General features: G+C 35.5%; 1 protein-coding gene across 1 annotated transcript in view; it reads left to right on the forward strand.

Annotated features, from left to right (window-relative positions):
* Nucleotides 1-16888: 16888 nt before the first annotated feature.
* Nucleotides 16889-19536, forward strand: part of LOC149172074 (E3 ubiquitin-protein ligase HOS1-like) — a 184813-nt gene continuing 182165 nt past the window's right edge. Inside the window, exon 1 of the mRNA XM_089424193.1 lies at nucleotides 16889-17077. Coding sequence (XP_089280319.1) covers nucleotides 16997-17077 — 81 coding nt within the window. The 5' untranslated portion in view covers nucleotides 16889-16996. The remainder of the gene's footprint in view (nucleotides 17078-19536) is intronic.

Consider the following 19536-nt stretch of genomic DNA (forward strand, 5'->3'; position numbering starts at 1 on the left):
TGTCCATCTAATGCTATAAGAAACAAGACTCCATATGAAATGTGGTATGGACATGTTCCTTCGGTAAAGCTCCTCAGGGTCTTTGGTTCCACCTGTTATGCCTTGATACCAAAGGTACATAGAAACAAACTTGGTGCTAGAAGTCGTAAGTGTATCTTTCTGGGATATTCAAACACCTCCAAAGCATACCATCTTTATGATGAAGTAAATAAAAAGTTTGTTCTATCTAGAGATGTAATTTTTCTTGAATCATCCAAAACTGACAATGTTGTTGAGCGACAACTTGATCGCTTGGATAGATTCGCAAAAGAAAAATCATTTCAAGAATTTGATAATCAGATTCCACATCTTGAAGGGGGGATTCCCATATTAGATCAACATGTGGAATCTTTTTCTGAAGAACACTCTCCCCCGCTTGAAACTCCAACAACGGATGATGCTTTAAGTGATGTAATTAATAGAATTGGGAGACTCAATCTTGATTCAGTCCCAACTCAATTAACGGAGCAGCCTGGACCATCTGAGAAAGGTCCCCCAAAGTGGCTGACAAAGACACTTGAAAGTGTTCATCCTGATGAAGTTGGAAAGACAGGAACCAGAAATTCAAATCGGCAAAATGGAGGTGATGTAGATGACTCTCATTCACCTGTTGATATGGATGTTTCTTATGATTTTGAATTGAACTTGTCTACAGATTTTGAACCAACTTCCTTCAAAGAAGCTGCTTCTCATGATGAATGGAAAGAAGCGATGCAAAAGGAGTATGATGCCCTCATAAAGAACGACACTTGGAAGCTGGTTGATCCTCCATTAGGAACCAAACCAATTGGTTGCAAGTGGGTCTACAAGAACAAGTATAAAGCTGATGGCTCACTTGACAAGCACAAAGTTAGGCTTGTGGCAAAAGGTTTTGCACAGAAGGAAGGGGTCAATTATGAGGAGACTTTTGCCCCCACAACAAAATGGGCTACCATCCGGACACTCTTTGCACTAGCAGCTCAGAACGGTTGGAAAGTCCATCAAATGGATGTAAAAACTGCTTTCTTGAATGGAGATCTAAGAATGTTTTTATGTCCCAGCCTGAAGGATTTGTTGTGAAAGGACATGAACATAAAGTATGCAAACTTGTGAATTCCTTGTATGGCCTCAAACAAGCACCGCGAGCCTGGTATGAAAAACTAACTGAGCATCTTCTAAAACTCAATTTCAAACATTTTGATCTTGATGATGCAACTTTATTTGTCAAGAAAGTTGGCAAAATAGTTGTATACCTTGTGGTATATGTAGATGATCTTTTGATGACAGGGAACAATGAAAGCTACATTGCATCCATAAAGAAGGAATTGGGGAAAAGTTTTGAAATGACTGATTTGGGCTATGTTCATTACTATCTTGGCATTGAAGTAACCCAACATCCAAAGTCCATATTTCTTTCTCAAAAGAAATACATTGGAGATCTGTTGAACAGGTTTCGCATGACAGAGTGAAATCCCCTTACTACTCCAATGGAACAAAACTTAAAGCTCACATCTATTGAAGGAAAAGAATTTGAGGATGCAACAAAGTATAGACAGCTTGTAGGAAGTCTCAACTACCTAACTACTACTAGACCAGGAATTTCATTTGTTGTTGGAATCCTCTCTAGGTTTATGCAAAAGCCTTGTGACGAACATTGGTCTGCTGCAAAAAGAGTTCTAAGGTACTTGAAGGGAACTCAAGACTTTGGAATCAAGTACACACAGGTGGATCAATTCAGTTTGATTGGATACTCTGATTCAGACTTTGATGGAGACAAAGAAATTGGGGTATCAACTTTAGGATATGCTATGAGTCTTGGATCAGGAGCTGTCTCCTGGAGATCACGCAAAAAATCAGTTCCAACGGATTCCACAACAGAAGCAGAATACGTGGCAGCAGCTGAAGCAACAAAAGAAATTGTGTGGCTTAGGAAAATTTTTGAAGATTTGCAGGTAAAACAAGTACAATCAACTCCACTCATGATTGACAATACCTCTGCAATAAAGTTGGCCAAGAACCCAAAGTTCCATGATCGAACGAAGCACATCAATACTAAATATCATCTGATTCGACATCATGTTGAGGCCAAAACAATCCATCTCCGTCCTTGTTCCACAAATGAGCAAATTGCAGACATCTTCACCAAAGCGCTTGGAAGAGAAAAGCTTGAACGATTGAGAACAATGCTTGGACTCACCAACATCCCTTTAGATTAAGGGGGGGAATGTTGACACCTAATCTTTGTGATTGGGTGAATTTATGTAAATAGATAAATAGGAAATATGAACAGTCATCGGGAGACGAACTGAATAGTCTCTCCCTCATGTATATAATGAAGACCTACTTGATGAAATAGTACATTCGAATCATTTTTGCCTTATGGAGTTATTGCCTGGCCTGACATTTACAATATGGGATTTATTTAAAATATACAGGGAAGGGAGTTTTCTTTTCAGGAGTTAAATAGATATAGTGAAAATTAATATGAAATGAAAGCGGAAAGTGAGTTTCTGCGCTAAGTATAATGTGTTTAACATTTATTTACATATTTGCACCTACACATTATAACTTAGGCTAAATGTATTTTGTGGGTCTTTTGTGAAAAAAGGGGTTTTGCATGGGGATAATTACTTTCCCTAGGCAAATGGTGATTTCACCTTAGGAAAAGGGATTTTTAGGTGAAATGAATGTATTATGGAGGGGGATGAATGTTGGTGAGGGGGTTTTAGTACTTAAACCTTATAAGTTATTGGGCCGAGGGTCCGGTCCCTCCAGAAGTCAGAGAAATGCTCTGAGCCCCTTTAACTTAAGGTTTTAGGTACTTTTGCCTTTACTTATGGGAAATTAGTGAAATTAAAGGTAAGCTGAATGGGGGAAATTAATCACTTGACTTTGTAAATGTTCCATTATCATCCATACTTTAGCAACTTGATGATGAAAGCAAATGACATGATTTTATCCAATCAATCACCATAATTCTGCAACCATACAACTACTTACCCACCTACTCATCCTACCATTTTTTCTACTCTTTATTAGGGTGCATTTAAGCTGGCAAACCCTTATCAAAATGTTTTCTTTTCTATTACAATAGAAATCTATCTAAATCTATCCTTATTACATTCAAGGGCTCAGATTACATAGTTGAACTCCTTTTATTCACTCTACCTATTTACTTATCTGCCAGTATTACGTTGTTTGGTCAGATATTTATTCTTTGTCTATCAACATGAAATTCAAAACCTGGAATAATCAAGATTAAACTGTTTGATTACCATGGATTGTGGCATAAATAACAAGTTGCACACAATCATTATTATGCATAAAAGTAAATGGTAGTGGCATTTGGGCTTGCACACTTTCCTGGTCTTTTATTTTTGGGGTTCATTTTCATATTTTTTGACCTTTTTCCTTCTTTTTGCCCTTTGATTTTTCTTTTAGGGCATACCCTCTTTACATTTTTTTTTTTGAATATGGAAAACGTTTGCAGAAAGCAAAGGTATGTACATATTACAGAGATAAACTAAGTCAATCATAAATTATGACACCTATTGGTATAGGAACCTAACATGTCCATCACCACCCGCATTCGTGATTGCAAAAGGTAGGGAATCAAGTTGTCCTCGAACTGGATTGTGAAACTAAATGTTGGTCTGAATAGGTGTTGGTCTAAAATGGAAATAGATGGCTTGGGATTGGGTTCTATTAATGATCAAAGAAGAGGAGTGAACCTTCTAAAATCCACACAAACATATGTGGAGAAGGGACCTCTAGAGGACGACACATCATGCTGGGTGAAACAACTCATGATTAAGGTGTTATTTCCTTTCGATCCACCCTTTTTTATTTACAGTTTTAGTTTTGCTCCTCGTTTTATCCACTCACTAAGTCATAATTGCATGCTCATCACCAGGGTTCACAGAGGTCAGTTAGCACTTGGAGCCTTGTCTAACAAGCCTATATCCTTGCTCTCTCCCCTGCAACCGTTATTGCTTTGTATATTATTTTTCTTTGGCTCTGAGAATATTGTGTGTCTTAGCGTCTCTGATTCTGAGTCTTTTATCCTTCACATAAGCCTACCCTCCTCTCTTGGCTCTTTATAATTTGAGACTCTCTTGGTCCTTTGTGGCATACCTTGTTTCTTCCCAAATCTCCTACAAGGAGGTTTGCTCACTTTCTCTAGTTCATTAGATCCTTTAATTAGTATTTTTATTTTTGGTTTGGGAGAGCTAGTGCTTGTTTTTGCTTTCGTTTTAGGTAATTCCATAATTGGGCCACCTTACTCAATTGTTGGTGAAAACAATGGGAAGAGGAGGTCGACATCGTCGAGGTTGTTGGACCAACTCAAAGCCCTCCACTTCGAGAGTTCGAAGGGTTGCTGAAAATTGGCTAGAATATATAATAATACTCCTCTATTAGTTCAACAAGAGATTCAAATGGCCCGAGTAGGAAGCTCATATTGAACGTAGGTTCATCTCCAACGAGGAGGTGATTGAGAAAGTGGGACACTAACTTCCTGATAAAAAGACAACAAGAACAAGGGACACAAAATGTATGCAATCATTTGGCATCTGTTGGTAGGTTAAAACCATCATGGGAAAAGTCTTAATGAAGACGTTTGAAAAGCAAGAGGAAATTACGTTATGTCTAGATGATACTCAACAAGAAATGAGGAAGCTATATCATAAAGTGACCAAAATGACTTGATTTATGGCAAACTTGGAATTCACAGAATCAGAGGAAGATATCAACCCACCTATAACCATTTCGGTAAACACCCCATCCAAATAAATAGTCATGATAGTTAAATATGTTAATATTTTTGAACTCTTTCTAAATAAATCTATGGATAATGATAAATCTGTAAATACTAAAACTAATCATAAAAAACCATTATTTTTAATATTATTATGACATTCATGGTAATTTTAAACATTTTTAATAAACAAAACCAATTTTAAAACTACATGATTGGTCTAATTTTTGTAATAATAAATTCACATAAAAATAATTTATATATAATATAATCCCTACTTAGGTTAAAAATAAAATAAAATAAACATTCAAAAAATTGATTGTTCAATAAACCGAACTCTATTCAATAAAGTTGACAGGTTACTTTGCTCAAATTCCAAACTAAACTATGAAATCTTTTAAAAATATACTTAAAACTTACTACGACGTGTCACCCAAACTATTTTTTTTTTCAATTTAAAGGAGTGAAAAATTAACTTTTAAAGTAACGAGGGGCCTCTTTCTACAGACTTTTTAACCAATGAAAGTTGTCTTTCTACACGTCTTTGCAGGTGCACAAAATATCAAGAATATACGCTTAATACTATACCAGAGAAATGGAAAGGCACCTCATGATGAAGAAATAATTGCTGACACCTATGGAGTAAATTTGACCCTACCAACTCACACAATCTCTCAATCATGATAAAATATTACTAGTTAACAAAATGAAATATTATTATTATTACGTTACTCTTTTTTTTAAATAAATTAATATTTTTAATAAAATTATTTAAATATATTTTTATTTTTATTTTGACGATGAACCACACTGGTTGGTTCGAAACGCGTCGACAAAAGTCTGGTTATGTGATTTTGCCGAAGATTATCTTAACAATGTTATGGATCACAGAAGTCTAAATTCCTTAATATAATTATTGTTATTATTAAGATAAATTTGAAAGTTTTATTGCATATTGAAGAGATTATATTATCTGTTTTTGACTTGTTTTGGTCGCGGTTTGTTACTGGTGAAACTAGACCAACGACAAAATAGTAAACTTCTAGTCCAACATTTTATAAAAATATGAGAAAAATTGTTTCATTATCAAAACTCAACATGATATGCTAGATTTCTAGATAAACAAAAATGAATAATTGTGTCTAGATTGCAGTGACGTTGCCAAAGAGACATAGAAACTACAAATATCCACATCAAATCAACCCTGAAATCAATTGAGCTTGTGCAAAGATGCCCACTGAGAATGCACTAGAGGTCCACCACACCTCGAGATTGAGGAATATGCTGTACAATTAAAATGTTGAAGGAAAAAGCAGGGAGTGAGGAGGTCAGATCAAGAGGACCTGAACGTGACCTGGACCTTCCCCCAAAACAAAGAAGGAAACCACAATGGGGATGGAAGGTTTCGTGACTAGAAAGGTAGGTTGCCTCTAAGTATATTGCATAGTTTCAAAGGAGTTGCGTTGACCGTGGTGAGGAACAAAGACTTTACTGGAGCATATGGTGTCGATGTGACCTAGAATGGTAAGGCAAGCTTGAGGACTAGAAATGAAACTCACAACACGGGGGATGGAGAAATAACGCAAATGGCTCAACATGGGTTTGCACGTAAAGAGTAATGGAAGGTCCCCTAGGTGTACTGTGAATTTATTGTAATTATGGGGTGGAAGTGGGGGCATCCCATCGCCACCCACTTCCCTCGTGTGCGTCCTGAATGGGGAACTGTTGTTATTACTTTTAATTACAACATAATGTAGAAATAAATAAATATGAATATACTTTATATTTGGTTTTTCTAAATCATGTTTTTTAAATTAGTTCTATTTAAAAATTGGTCATAAATTTAGAAAAAATGTTGACATTATGAATTCAGTTGTTAAGATTACTCAATCCAAGTGCAATAGGAGATTTTCAAGGTAATTATTGGAATTGCAAATATTAATTGTTGAGATTATATAATCCCAATGCAATAAGAAGTTTTTATGGTAAAAATAAAACAAAACAAATTAATATTATATTTTTGTAAATTTAAATATTACAAATTTAAATTTAAATTATTATGATTATGAATTGAATTTGTGGAATATTTATATCAATATAAAAGATGCATCATAGGATTGTTGCAAAAGTGCATCAAAAGCGACTTCCCACTTAGATGAGACATATTAGTTGATTTTAGAGTAATTGCCTACTAATATTGGGATAAGGAGCTTCCAATACATCAAAATTCTTAAAAGGTTGGAAGTATAGATTCTACAAAAAGTTTTTGGAATAAGACATACTTTGTAGTGCATTCAAAAGTCAAAAAAGATAAAATATCATTCATCACGAACCTTGCTCTGCACCATGTTAGTGCTCGAGTTCTCCACATAATGTTGATGTGGCAATGCTTGTTTCTATAATTGTTGATCATTTGTTTCCTTGAGGGATTTTTCCACATGTACATTGATAAGGTTGAGAGGATGTGTTCATAGTGTAGAAGGAACCATGATCTATGTTGAATTGCGGACCATTTGAATTTGGATTTCTCAAAACTTCTTTCTCTAGAATCGATATGCGATGAGATTGTTGGACCAGGGATCCCGTGATAACTTTGTTTGTCATGGTTTTTGTTTGGTAAGGGTAAGATTAGTTTTCCATTGCATCAAATTTTGGATAAACATCCTATAATTTGTTTGAGTAATTGTCTTCATGATTTTCTAATGCATGGTTGTCCTTTAGAGGTTGATATAATCCACGTGATGTTGTTGTAGTAGGTTCCCTTGTCGCCTAATTATTGTTGTTGGTTATTTCCTGCAGAGGAGTTGTATCCTTGCCATAAAGAGGGACACACGGAGGAGGTTTGGCATTGCAACACCTTGAGTCCCATTCAATGCTCGAGAACTAATGAATGGAGAATCCAACTCTATATTGATCCATGTTACCTTACATGCCCCTCAATCATAGAAAACTAAACCCCGAGGGTCCTCTAAGATGCAACAAGAAATGATATTGAAGTCGAAATGGAGCTACGAGGAGCCAAAAAAATGAGTTGTTTGGTAGGGCCAAGGAAGCCCCACTTTGAACAAAGAGACGATTGACATGATTGGAGCAGGTCCACTGTAAGAGGAGAGAGATTGAAGGCTAAGTAAGATGACCCTAAGCCAAAAGGATATGGAGTTGAACTAGGGGAGTATACCTAACATCATTCAAATCTTCCTACCATGAGATAAATCCCAAATTCATTCCATTTACATGAGGCAAGGAGGCTAGCAAGTATGGATAACATGTGAAGGTGGTTGAAAGGTCTTCATTAGGGGAATTTTGAGGTCTAAATAGGCCTCCTAAGGAAATTATAAAATAAGATTACATTACATTATCAAATTTTAGAGGGAAAAAAGAAAAAAATATTTTTTCAACTTATCTCCCTATGGGTTCACTCAAATTTCGAGTGGAAACACTCATTGGATGCAAAATTTGATTCATCATCCAAGGAGTATCCAGGTTGCATGCTTTCAATGGACCCTACTACATGAAAAATGAGAAACACATGAAAAATGTGATTGCAATAAAGTTTTTTAATGTATTTCTCAATTTTCTTGTAGCATGGTCTATCAAAAATATGCAACATGGGTACTCCTTGATAGGGAATTAAATTTTGCATCCAACAAGTACTCCCACTCGAAATTTGAGTAAAACCTTAGGGCGATAAGTTGAAAATACGAGTTGAAAAAATAGTTTTATTATTTTTTAATCTTTTTATTTTTTTTCTCAAAAAATGGTGAATCATCCCCCATGGTTGACATCATCATCTTGAATCCTATTGGTTCTTATAAAGTTTATTTTGGTTGTACATTTTTCTTAGGAGGCCCATTTTAGACCTCAAAATTCCCTTAATGATCAACCATCTCCCATTCGAGACATAATGAATGTCCATCTACTGGTCCTTCAGAAGACTCGTGCTTGTGGATTGAGTTAGATTCAAGGGGTGTTTATAGATTGGGTTGCACATGCTCCTTGGAGTTGGTTAAAATGACCCCCATTTTATTATTTGTCATGAGGTTTGTTAACCCATTTGCCTCCTAATTTTTGTGGCATTGGGCATGATAACAAGAGACTAAGGTGAAAGTGCTTTTATCTTGTCAGATTTGCTACAAGATAGATTCCAACTGGTAATCTCATGGAGCGATATTGAAGAGTACAAATCTAATGATTGATACAAAAATCTTCTATCACTATCAACTTTGAATTATCAATATCTAAATTTGCAAGCCTTAGTCCTTATAGCAAAGCATAGACATATACCACAACCTCAAGCTTTCCTTCAAAAATCTTGATAGTATGGATGATGTGTTACTATTGTTCCTCCTGGTTTACTAGGGCCCAAGTAATCAAATCTTTGACTACCTAATGGGTGTATAATTTTGAAAAATTTAGTCTCACGAGTGCATGAACATATTAAGTCTTTGACCCATCTCTCTAGTTCCTTCGAGATTTGATAATCAATTAGAGTTCATTGTTTCTCCTTTACCATGTCCTCCACCCCCCTCATTTTTAGACTTGGTGGACTTAGAACACTTTTTTTTGAAAAGGCCACTTTGTCGCAATAAACTCCTTCTCAACATTGGATAATAGGAGGCGGATAGGTCTAATGCTATAGGCCTGAATGTTGTAGGAATGAAAAACCAATAGCCTCGCAACTATTTGGTTAGGGCTTAGCTAATAGCCTTTCTTCCTTTCTAACCAACAACCTTTCTTTCTTACTATTCTGATCAAAATATCGTGTTTAAGAGCGTGGAGGTTCGAATCCTCTTAAAGGCATAATATTTCTCATGCTTATTGAATGAGCAATGAAATAGCGCCAACAATATTTGGATCTATAACCATAGATTATGCTGCATGAGATCTAGCAGCACTGGCAGATGAAGCCTTAATACTTAGTATTACCCGAAATAAATCAGTCATATTAGGCCTTATAAATCGTTCTCATATGTGATCGAAGGCAAAGAGGGAAGATTTCGTGAAAATTTTCTGGCCAATCTGTGAGTATACCATGAAGTCACAAAGGTTGTACCCGTGAACCATCCACCTAAGGCAAATAAGTAGGATTAAAGCAGTCACATGGATAGTAAATGCATGAATGTGATGTACCAAAAAATCCGCGGTTCCTAATGGAATTGGTAACAAAAGTTTCGTTATTGTGGTGGGTCCCTTTCTATCATTGTACCAATGTGGTTTACCCTCAGAAATAGCAATAGAGCTTTTTCAAGCATTTTTAATTCGTAGTCTCATCGGACGACATATTGCTCCCAACCTAAGAACTGCTAAAAGTATGATTCGAGATAAGGGACCCATATATACAGATATATTTATTTATCCATCTAGAAACGGTGTAATAATCACCGTTGCTTTTAAAATTACAAAAAAAAGGCTTTTTTGCATGATAAAAGCCCACAATCCATTGAGCTTTTGGATTGTTGATCGAATTCATGAGGTGCGGAGATTCAGAACTTGAAGGTTTGTCCATAATTTGGAAAAAACGAAAGAACATATATGGTACGACTAATAAAGTTATTGCATAAGGTTTCCACAAGCCTGATGCCTTGAGGGAGCAAGCCCAAGGTATTTTCCCTCTCCCACCCTTCGACCCAAGAACATTTCATTTCATCAAGGATGAATAAACAAGCTTGAATAATGACCACACACACATTTGATGACACAAAAGATAGTTATGTGTAAAACAAAGAGAGAGAAGACCAACTGACAAAATTACTAATAAGCACCTAAAACTAATTTCCATGCCAATGTAAAGTAGAAGCTTGGATGACCCACATTAGAGCAAGAAGCTGATGACCCTTCCCACCCTAGTCCAATGACCAAACACATGAAATTGAACAGAAGAACCAAAGAAAGGAAAGGGGGCTTCCTAAAACAAGTACAACCTATCTCTTAGGAGCAATCAAATGTTAATCTTGCCAAGGGGGGCATTTTTCCTTACTTGGATTACTTGAGTACGTTGATGTCGCCTTTCTGTCTCTAAAAAAAGGGACCCCCTTCCCTTTTGGAAAACCCCTCAAGTCAAGCTTTTTTTGTCCCTTCAACTTTATGTTCTCGTCATGAAAGCTCCATCTAACACACTACCATAATCCAAGGCATTTTCTATTCTAATGTCGTATAATTTGCTTCTTGCAACCTCTCATATTTGATCTAAAAAAACTTATCATTTCAATATCTAACAAATTAAAATTCACTCATTATAATTCCTACCTTCCCCACATTAAACCCCATCAATGGACCCAAATGCACAAAACTATAACTACATGGCAAGATGATGCCCTAATGGCATGCGTGGGAATCAGTATACGCCCCATCAAAAAAATATTACTATATATTTAACATGTGCAAAAATATAATGATTGTTCGAAAAAAAGCATTATATTTAAAAGAATTAAAATAAAGCTCATTTAAAAATTCAAAAAACAAAAAACTCAAACTCATTTAAAATTTCAACGGTCATTGAACAAGGTTGAAATCTTAGGTTGATCAAATTCGAAAATAAATATATCAAATACCTTCATAAATATAGTCAAACACGTATGCCATCAACACATTTTTTTTAATTTAAAGGAATGCAAAACTAAACTTCTAACGTAGGGAGGAGGGGCTTTTTTCTACGAACTTTCTAAACAATGTAACGTCTCTTTCCAGACGTCTCTATCAGTGCACAAAATATCAAGAATTTACACTACACTCGAGAAAAGGAAAATCACCTTGCGATGATGAGATATGTGTTAACATCAACAAAGTAACTTTGATCCCTACCAACTTACATAGTCCGCAAATCATGATAAATGTTCCATTTAACAAAATTAAATATATAAGTATATATATCTGTCGTGTTAAAGGTTATCCATTAACAAAATGAAATAATCTATTTTTATTTAAACATATATTTATTTGAAAATTTGAAATAAAATTATAGAAATATATTGATGGAGTTAAGGGTTAATTTTAATTATTACTTTTATATTATTTTATTATTTTTTTAAGTTGGAGTTAGAATATAATGTGGATAGAAAAAATATCTATTTAACAACAAGATGTTGTTAACAAGATTGTGCGAGACTTAGTCGAGCTTGGACGCTTTTTGGGGCAATTTAGATCTCCACAATTGGTTTCAACCTTGAACCCCTCTTTATGAGATTTGAACTTGAAACCTAGTAGGAATTAAACCCCACACTCCAACCATTACAAATTTTGAATAATATAATTGTTATTTATTGCGTCAAGAGACATTCGCTTAGCTATTATGGTAGATATTTTGTAATGTCCTATTTAATATTTTGACTAGATCAAATTACATAAAACTAAAACTAAAAATAAAATAAAATGAAATGAAATGAAAAACATAAAATTAATACTTAATTATGATTATAATTAATAATTAAACTAGCATAGCTTCACATTAACTACACATTATCTTTAATTGTTGTTAATAATTATAGTTTCAAATTGATTGTGTGTCATTCTCTCACATTGTAGGTGGAAATATCTGTACAGTTTTTTTTTAATCATGGTGAATGGGTAACTTGTTGGAGTAATCTAGGTGGGGCCCATGATCAAACCTACCAGTTGTCACTACAACACCAAGAGTATATCCAACAATTTGCAAGCCAAATATACTGATAACTTATGACTTAGCAAGGAATTCTACATAGTGGACAAGCATCCTCCTTGAGCCTTATCACAAGGGGCCAAACGTGTCCTTTGGTATTGAACTGGGGTGGATGAGAGAAGAAATTGTCCTCCCAACCACTCGAGCAATAAACAATATTAATATAATTTTAATGTTTAAACACCAAATTGGTGTATGAGACTCCCTTATTCATGGGACAAGGGACCCCTTTTGCATAATGGTCTGTCTGCCAAAGTTTGTGTACATACTCTTCATCCTTTTGAATTTGAACTTGTGACAGGAAACACACGTTCCTAACCATTAGGTCCACTCAGAAGTAATTTTAATAAAAAAGATTTGCCATTTAACATATAAATAAACGAATAAAATAATCATTACAAATAGATTAAATAATAATAATAATAATTTACTTTACATTTAAATTTGAAAGGGACTCGTACAATCATGGGATATGGTCAAGTTGTCATTCTTGATGAAAATCTAATCTTAACTTTGGGGGAGTTAGGGAGTGCATGTTAAATATGGTTATTAATCCAACTAAAACTATCATATGGTCCCAAGGTTATTTATCAACCCAAGTATTAGGGCTAAATGATGAGATGAATCAATAATGAAAATCCTTTCTAATTGAGCTTAGAAGAGCCCATATAAGGTTGAGGTGGAACCTTAACCATTTAGTATGGCGAATGAATAAGACACTAGGGGTGATACACTATGAAGCTTGATTATCTATCTTTGCAACCCCCCAACCTTGCTAAGATTAGATGATGGTGGCGAAAATCGTGGAAGATTGAGGCTTTGTCTAAGAGTATATTGTTCATGTGGTTGATTATGAATAATAGAATATTGACTAAGGAACATTTCAAAAGAGGAACAAAACTAGCCTTGGAAAGTGTTCATTGTGTAGAGAAAATGGGGAGACTATCACTCATCTTTATTTATTTATTTATTTTTAATTTTTTTTTCGAAGGAAAAAAATGTAATTTCCATTATAAATATATTGAAAATTACATGTTGTATCTATTGTAAAAAGCATATGCCTGAAAACAAGATGGACTTAACCACTTGTTTGTAGAGTGTGAGATCATAGTAAAAAACATTTACAAAAAAATTGTAGCAAGATATTAACAGTTTATGGGTTTGTTAAACAAAATTATATAGTAGTGGTGTCAGTCAAAGTCTTCCAAGGATCATGATGCTAGATCAACAGTCAAGCGACGCTCTATGAAAGGCCTGTGGTAATACTGATAGACCTCCTGTCCCTGATGTTCCTGTATCATCCATTGGCCGTTGGGTTGTTGTGCGACTTCCTTGGAAACACTGTTAGAAATTTGGTTCCTTTCCCTATAAATATGATTACAAACAATAAAATCAAAATGAGATTTTAATGTTGTAATTTTGTCCAATAGTCCTCTAAGTGTGTGCACGTGACAATGAGATAGTGCATTAAACCAATTGATGACAATTTTGGAATCACCAAAGATCTGTATACGACTGCAATGCTTCTCAAGTGCAAAATTGAGGAGTAGTCTAAGACTGTTTAGTTCTGCGTAATTGTTAGTGCCCCTGCCAAAACCCATCTTTAGTTTATAAAAATGGTCCTCTGTTAAATATAGGATAGCACCACCTCCACAACCAGTTTCTTGGGCAGATCCATCAAAAATTCCCAAGGAAAGGATTTATCAACAACTTCAGTGGAAATATGTCGGATACGAAGTGATTGTTCATCATCTTTAATTAAATTATACAGAGGCTCAATGTTTGTGCAGGTGATGTTCTAATCATTGGAGATGTCTTGAAATATTTGTTTGTTTCTTGCTATCCAAATGCCCCAACAGACTAATAGAGGAAGGTTGCGGAGTTTGGGGTCATTTGCGTTATGCCACCATGAATGCCAAGTGGACTGTAAATTTTCCCCTTGCCATCTTAGATTGATCCTAAGAGACTGATATAATTGATGCCATACAAACTGTGCCATGGGACAAAATAAAAAAAGATGATCGACGAATTTAACGTTATTCTTACATAGATAACAACGTGAGGGACCATGGATGGATCTGCATTGTAGATTGTCATCAGTAAGTGCCTTGTTGTTTATTAGACACCACATGAGGAGTTTTGCTTTTGGGGATGATTTTAGTTTCTAGAGAGGTCACCACCACTAGTCTTTATTCTCAGGTTCACGATTAGAAAAAACAAAAGTGTATCCCTCTTTTGGGGTGTATCTACCATGAGAGGATATGGCCCATATCAGTTCGTCCTCCCGATATGATATTCTAACATGGGATTCAACAAGGGCATTTATATATCTGTTCTAGTCTTGTCTCCATTGATTGAGAATCATGAGGTTTGGAGCTGTTTTCCATGCTTGATTGATCATCGATGTGTTCTCTGCATTTGCTATCTGAGATAGGTATTTAATACATGATGAATCAAGGAGATGCCTAAGCTCAAGCGAGAGGAGGTGGGCATTCCCACATCCCGACCATGCATCTCTGCCAATAAGAACATTTTCGCTTGTCCCTATATGCCAAGCCAATCCCTATTTTATGATTGATATGGATTGGGTGACTGCTCACCAAATTGTTGAAATATCGGATCTGTTCCTGGACAGGCTACAAATCCAGTCCAAAATCGATAGGGGGTATATGTATTTGTGATATACCACCTCTTGCCAGAGATTGGTAGATGTGAGAAGCTGCCATCCCATTTTGGCAGCAAGTGCCTTTGCGAAACAAACTACCACTCATCTTTTATTGTCTCATTCATTATCTATACATGTATTTAAAGATTTGGAGATTTCATTGGGTTTTCAAGTTTTGCAGCATAAAAAGATCGTGGATATGAACTTACAAGAATGGTTTATAAGAAGAAAGGTTAAGCTATTTAGGGTGGTTCCCTTCTTAGTCACTTGGGGAATATGGCTAGCTCACAACTAAACCAACCCATATCTTCATATCTTTACCCGTTTACAAACCTAATGGTAGTAAAAATGAGTGGAGGGTGTGGGAGCACTTTTGGTGGATAAGTCTTATGCTTGGAGTTTCTTTGATGAGGCTTGGTAAGAACAAAGGTAAATATGTAGCTTTTGCGTTATTTTATTTATTTATTTATTTTATTTTATTTTATTTATTTATTATTATTATTATTTATTTATTTATTATTATTATTATTATTATTATTTTTTATTATTTATTTATTTATTTTTTTTTTTCGGAAGAAAAAGCGAACTTTTTATTAAGGAAATAAAAAGTTACATTGTATATGCTGTGAGCATTTCAGTTGCTACTATTGACTGCTCATGCAATAAAAAAAAGAGACGTCCTTTCTGCCATTTGGACCATCTGACCTCAAAAAAGACAGCTGCAAACATATTATATCAGCTGTTATGTACTGTTCAGCCAAGTGCAAAAACGTCCCCTCCTTCAAGAGGGCATCCAAAAACCATCGTATAGTGGGTCTCCTCGAATAGAAAAGAGGAAAACAACCCTTACAATAATTATGTGTTCATTATGTCCATGAAAAACATAGTCTTTCCAATACTTTAATGTACTGGTATAAAGTCTGAGTAAAACTATAACTGAAAAAGAAAAGTAACAAAACATGTCATTGTTGGTATGCATGGGGCGGCTGATCTGATGTATGAATCTGTCCCTGACGATCTTCAACTATTTTCCAGACTCCCAGATTCTGCTGCAAACCTTCCTTAGAAAGCTTGTCCGCATCTTTTGCTTTATTTTAATTTCCCTTCATAACTTATTTATTAATTTGCAAATGTTTATTTGGGAAAGTGAACAAGTAATGTTGGAGAATTCAAAGCCTTATCGTTTTATTATGAAATTAACAAAAAAATAGCTAAACTTTAGATTTTGGAAAATTAAACTCTCACTATCAATGTGATATTAATTTTAAATTATAATATTACTTTATCCCATTAATTAAACATTTGAAACAGATTTCAAAGTAGTTAGAGATATCTTTTAAAAAAAAACACAATATTTATATTAATAAACTTTTTAAAAATAATTTATACTAAATTGAAAATTAAATCATAAAAAATAAATAAAAAACTTTTAATCTTCTTTAAATTTATTAATAAATTTTAATAAAATTAAAATGAGAAAGACATAACACTAAGTCCTCTATTTCAATTAACACTTTTAAACTATAAACTAAACTCAATTAACACTTTTAAACTATAAAACATTATTTACGACAGAACCATCTAACCCATGCTCAACTCTAACCGATGATCAGTTAACTGTATGTTAACCAAAAATAACATCCTCTAACACTACTGTATCAGAAACAAAGACCTCCCAAACTCAAACCATAAAAAACACATGTCCATTATTTTTCTACGATGTTATTTTATTTTAAATTTTAAGTAAATTTTCATTACTTTTTAAAAATTCATACAATATTTTTCTCGCCCAGTGCTTCCTTTTAATTCCCTCTAAATTTGGGTTGAAAGTTTTTCCCTCTCCCCGTAAACTTTATTTTACTAAAACTCGGGCCTCTTTTTCATTTTCTTGACAGTCGGATGAATGGGCCACAGGAAAACCGCCATGAATACTGTTCTCAGAGACGCTCCAAAGCTCGGCAGCTCGCAGCGCAAGGCTCGACTTGTAAGTGCCTTCGATCTTTGTCTTTTTCAGGGAGGCTTTTCCGTTCATTCTGGTTATAAAATGCGTTCCAGTGGTTTCTAGGAAGGAAACGGCGGTGTCTTGGCAATAAGAAGCGAATTTTATCAAATGTGAAATGTTATCAGTTATGTCAATTGTTTCTTTTGTTCTCGGGTTTCAAAAACACGAAGCTGCCATGAATGCAAATTGCACAATTTTTTATTTCTTTTGGCGAGAACTTTCGCCTTCAAGTTTGTTCTCAGTCCGGGCTAGGTTTACTAGCGAAAATGGAGTAAAACCGGCAGTTTTCTGGTGCCGAGTAGTTTCTCGAAATTGCAGCTTTATTGGGCTCGAAACCCTAAATTTAACCCTAACAATCTAAGTATTGGATTTAGCACAGTGCTTTAGTAGCAGAAGTGAAGAAAAAGGGCTTTAACTTTATTATCAGGTTCTGGGTAGTTTGCGGAACTAACATAGTTTTATTTACCTAAAGCCTTACTGGTTACCGCTTCTGCAAAGAGAAGTTTCAGTACAGTGGATTGGTGGCGGTAGTGAACTATGAGTTTTTGACTGGGGATTTCGCCGAATATGAAGCTTTTATTAGTCTCAAGCTACCGCATTTTGGCTGCTAGGTGGAAACTACGTGAAATAAGTTTCTGTTCAGCGGTTTAGTAGCACAAGTGAAGTGTAGTCTTTATATATTGTTCTAGTTAGTTTGCAGAGTTTGCAATTTCATTATTTATCTATTTCTGTGTAGGAAATGCTTCTTTAAACTATGCATTTTTAGGTCTGCGGGGGCAGCCCATCACCAACACTAGCCTTGATGGCATTAAAAGTTACAACATATAACTTAAAACTGGTATAACAATAAAATATGAGACAAAATTATAATAGTGCCATTTGGTACAAGCAGAAATACCCAAGTTCCCAAAATCCAAAATTGCTGTATGGCAAGTAATATCACACAAAAGTTAACAACATGATCAAACAAGCAGAAGACTATGCAGCTGCCGGTGCCAGGGCAGTGATTGGAGGCTTGTGCTTATCATTGTGCAGCCCTCCCCGTCCCATGATTAGTGATTTGGGCTATGGTGAATCAACCTCCCATCTGTAATTAAATTATCCTTATTTGGTGGCTTCTAGCTTCTGAGGTTGCTGGAGCCAACAAAGGAATCTTTTTGTTCTTAGGTCCATATGAGGGGCTGCGAGGCCAACTGTTCTGGCACTTATGGTCCAGCAAGTTGTGTGTCTGGGCTGGCCTCCACTCTGGACCTACAGAGAAAAGATCAAGGGAGTCCGAGAATCTGCAACAGGCTATCGCTTATGCTACAATGGTACCTTCCCCAATATTCCTATGATTTCCATTTATGCCATTTTGTTAATATTATTTGGAGTTTTAACAGGAGGGTGAAGGCAGGACCAAAATAAAGGTGTTAGGATTTTATTATGCTGAATTTGGATTAATGTCTTAAGACCTCAGATTTTAATCCTAACAAGGGAAATTATTTATTTTATTTTGTCCCAGTTTTCTGGAGAAATAATTCCCCTCACTGCCCTGCACTTGAGCAATCAGAGTGAGGTTGCTGGTACCTTGCCAGCACCCCATGGAATTCTTTCTCCTCCCCAGGTTCCTTCGTGGAGGATGGTATTAACCACCTGCTGTAACAATGGATAGTAACCCTGTAGGATTCAGTGGGAATGGATCCCTTGACTTCCCTGGGCATTATGCCTTAGTGGAAAGTGTTGAGCCAACTGAGCTATCCCTTGGTGTTGTAACTAGGGGAGCTTGACAAGAATAATACATTCATTATAGTGGTTTTGTAATGTGAGGGATGTAAAAGTATTCAGATTGTGCTTCGATGGCATTAAGGCCAGAACATCTAACTTGAAAGTTTGAAACTGATCTAGTTTCCATATTTGTCCAAAGTTATTATAGTGCCACTTGGCACGAGCAGAAATACCCACGTAACTAAAATTTTAAGTATGAAATTATTGCATTGAGATGGGCGAGGTGTACTTTATAGCCATTGGTGAAGAGATGTCTCACATTTGTATGGGTAATGCTAATAAAGTAGAAAAACTTGAGGGCTGTAATGTGAAAATAGAAAAAGTCAATAGGGGCTTAAGTGGTTGGTGAAGTCAGGTGTTGTTGTTCCCCCACTAGGGTTCAAGTGTTCCCAACGACATGGTTGCACTTGTGTTTGTGGTTGGGGCTAGGTGCAAGTCTTGGGCAGCTTTGGTGGAATATGTACTTTCCATTGGTATGTGGCTGACCCTCCAACCTTGACTCTGTGAAGGGTATGTTTCCCTGGCCCTCATTGAGAGGTAGTGCTTCTAGAGTTTGTTTTAGGACATCTTGTCAAAACTCTACCTCATGGAGGCGATTATCAAACCCATAGTTCTTAAAGACTTTATGGCTTTGAGATTTGGGGGCCGACCCTATGAGATATAGATTGGGCAAG

The sequence above is a fragment of the Pinus tabuliformis genome, chromosome 4_2, assembly GCF_031772625.1.
Source record: "Pinus tabuliformis cultivar Carrire ecotype Pingquan chromosome 4_2, CPIR1, whole genome shotgun sequence".
NCBI classification, from domain to species: domain Eukaryota; kingdom Viridiplantae; phylum Streptophyta; class Pinopsida; order Pinales; family Pinaceae; genus Pinus; species Pinus tabuliformis.